Genomic DNA, 2,755 nt, shown 5'->3' on the forward strand with positions numbered 1-2,755 from the left:
TTATGTTGACTCCACAATTAGGACATCAGCCCACGTGGCCAGTCAGTACTGCAGGAGGCAGGACCAGGCACTATATAAAAGTCCCTATTCTGCTGAGCCCTGCAATCCACATCCTTTGTTGAGTCTTGCTGAAGACAGGTAAGTGGAGACATCTGTGCCCTCTCTCCCTCCCACTTGCTGCTCTGCCTTCAGGAGGCTCCTCTCTTCCTCCACTGCACTGTACTTCCCACTGATTTTCAGTGGTTTGCCATTTCTTGGGCCTCTCACACCATCCTGTGTATCTGTCTAGTCTCTTGTACCTGGTTTTCAAAAAGATTAGTCAAATAGAGGAAAAGGGAAGATCTGTGGTGGAACTAAGTGTCAGGTAGGATTGGGCTATGAGTATCTAGACAAGAGCTATGAAAATATTCCCACCTAGGATATGGTTATCAGAGGGAGCTGAAATAGGGATCGAAAAGAGAAAAGGATAAAAAAAATAAAAAATAAATAAAAAATTAAAAAACTGCAAACAAGTTCTTAGGGTTAATAATCATTCACTTTCCATTTCCCTCTACCAACCCGTCATCTCCCAGTTCCCATCCTAGTACTATTACTAAAGTTAATTTCAAATCTTGTGTTTGTTTCAGGTCCTGCTATCCACCCTAGGATGTCATTTAATGAACAACAGTGCAAGCAGCCATGTGTGCCTCCTCCATGTCTTCAAAAGACCCAAGAGCAATGCCAGGCAAAGGCTGAGGAGGTATGCCTCCCTTCATGCCAGGATCCCTGCCAAGAGAAGTGCCCAGTGCAAGTTCAGGAGGTGTGTCTTCCTCAGTGCCAGGAGTTAAACCAAGAGAGTTGCCCACAGCAGGTCCAAGACCAATTCCCACCTCAGTGTATAGAGCCATACCAGGAGCTATCTCAGACAAAATGTGTGGAAGTTTGTCCACAGAAAGTTCAAGAAAAGTGCTTATCCCTCAGCAAGGGAAAGTAGGGTCTCATAATGCCATCTTGAGTCAAGAAGATGGCCAACAGATGAAAACCGAATCCAAGCCCATGCAATGGTAGCCTCCACCTGTGGGTACCTCTCTGTGCACTTTGTTCTTGCTGCCTGGCTTCTTCAGTATTCCAGGACTGGGTCTGTTGTCTCTGAAGACATTTTTCTCTGCATTTCATCAATCTCTGTGAATAAGTATTGTTTTCAGCAGTCTAGTGGAAAGTAGAAACTGTAGGAAGAGTGCTGTTATAAGGGAAGACCATAGAAACATCATCCAGCTTCCATAGGGCATGAACTCACCCAGCCCTGAGTGTGTAACAGCCAAGAATGATGCTTCCATACATCATTCAGAGCATCAGCCTCTACTCGAGCATCAAAACAAGTTGACTTTTGATGGACTTTGCACTGATTACCACCACCACCACCATGAATACTGAGAAGAGGTTGGTGGTGTTACAGAAATAAAAACTTGGGTCACTTTGTCTATGCATCCTAAAAAGGAAATGCAAATGATTGGACATTGGAATGTTAGTTGTGCTTTTAAAAATGAAACAAAAGCATATAATGATTTAATCCAAACAGTCAATAAGGACAGATGAGATGGGGTGTCTGGGGTCCTGATTGATCTTGTGCTTGATGGCTGGTTTGCTTTGGGCCCTATAATTTCATATTACATGCTTTAGAGATGTGATTTGTGTCTGTGTGGTGCAATCTGGGCTGTTCTCCAGCTTCATTGCTTTCTTCTCCCTGGCGAAGGTAAAATATAAAATAAAATTGATCTCAAGGCTGAAGTCTGGCTTGATGTGTGTTCTTTCTTCCTCCTCACTGCCCAACCACAGTCCCTCCCTGTGATGATCATGTTCCCCCTTTTTTTGGACAATCTGGAGTAGGAATGAAAAACAGAGTTCTCAGGTGCAGATAAAACAACAATGTTGACAGAGGCCTCATAGAAGTTCACGTGGATTGTTCCACTCCCACTCATAATGCATCATGAGCTCACTTATGCACACATTTCCCACCTAGGAGAATCCATCAGAGCCTGGGACATGCCTACACTCAGAATTTCACATCCAGAATTCTTGCCACTATGACTTTCCTCTCTGATCCTTGCTTTTGGGAGAAAGGACTCAAATGGGGAGGAGGAGTATTATATGAAAGAAGGAGTCCCCAGTGAATCTATGATATCTTTCAAGCATAGATAGCATCACTGTCAGAAGGAAGAACTAAGCATAATTCTGAGATGAATAGACTCAAGGACCAAAATAGGCCTACCATCTCAGATTTCAGGAAAGCCCGTCAGCCCAGGTTACCTCCCTGTAGCATAACACCCACTTCCTCTCACTGAAAGGATCCAGTAGAAGCAAGACTTACTTACATGAAAGACCTCATAGCTGCTTCCTCAGTGGTGCCTTGAGGTCTGATCTGGACTCTTAAGTCATAGAGCCAGTCTCCTAAGATCTGAAGAGGCCCATCACACCCCTGGGCCACCCCCCCTTCCGAGTCAGCCCATATGAGTAGACCCAGTGGGGAGCTACTTGGCTGACTTGAGGGCCTTGCAGCACTGGACTCACCTCAATCCCTTAATCTTAGAGATTTTCTAAGGCAAGAGAGGAGGATGCAGGGGGAAACTTGGGGGAAGATTTCAAGCAGTGACATGAAGCCCTGAGGGCTCACTGACTCTGCAGATGGCAAACACAGGCCCTGAGCTCTATGCACATTTTCTGAGGGAATCCTGGCAGCAGCTCGAGGGGTTCATGCATTGCCCCTTTATCTTTATTA

The 2,755-nt window shown here is 45.1% G+C and overlaps 1 protein-coding gene across 1 annotated transcript; it reads left to right on the top strand.

The window, feature by feature from the left end:
• LOC112663922 (proline-rich protein 9-like) lies at window positions 1–1,767 on the top strand. Its single transcript, XM_025452939.3, has 2 exons — window positions 1–138; window positions 627–1,767. Exon 2 carries the CDS (start codon window positions 647–649, stop codon window positions 971–973), a length of 327 nt encoding a protein of 108 aa, XP_025308724.1. The 5' UTR covers window positions 1–138; window positions 627–646; the 3' UTR covers window positions 974–1,767.
• Window positions 1,768–2,755: the final 988 nt, after the last annotated feature.

This window comes from Canis lupus, chromosome 17 (genome assembly GCF_003254725.2).
Source record: "Canis lupus dingo isolate Sandy chromosome 17, ASM325472v2, whole genome shotgun sequence".
In the NCBI taxonomy this organism is placed as follows: domain Eukaryota; kingdom Metazoa; phylum Chordata; class Mammalia; order Carnivora; family Canidae; genus Canis; species Canis lupus.

Bases quoted from the DNA above. Each gene is read 5' to 3' on its own strand.
- LOC112663922 (XM_025452939.3), top strand. From the start codon at position 647: ATGTCATTTAATGAACAACAGTGCAAGCAGCCATGTGTGCCTCCTCCA.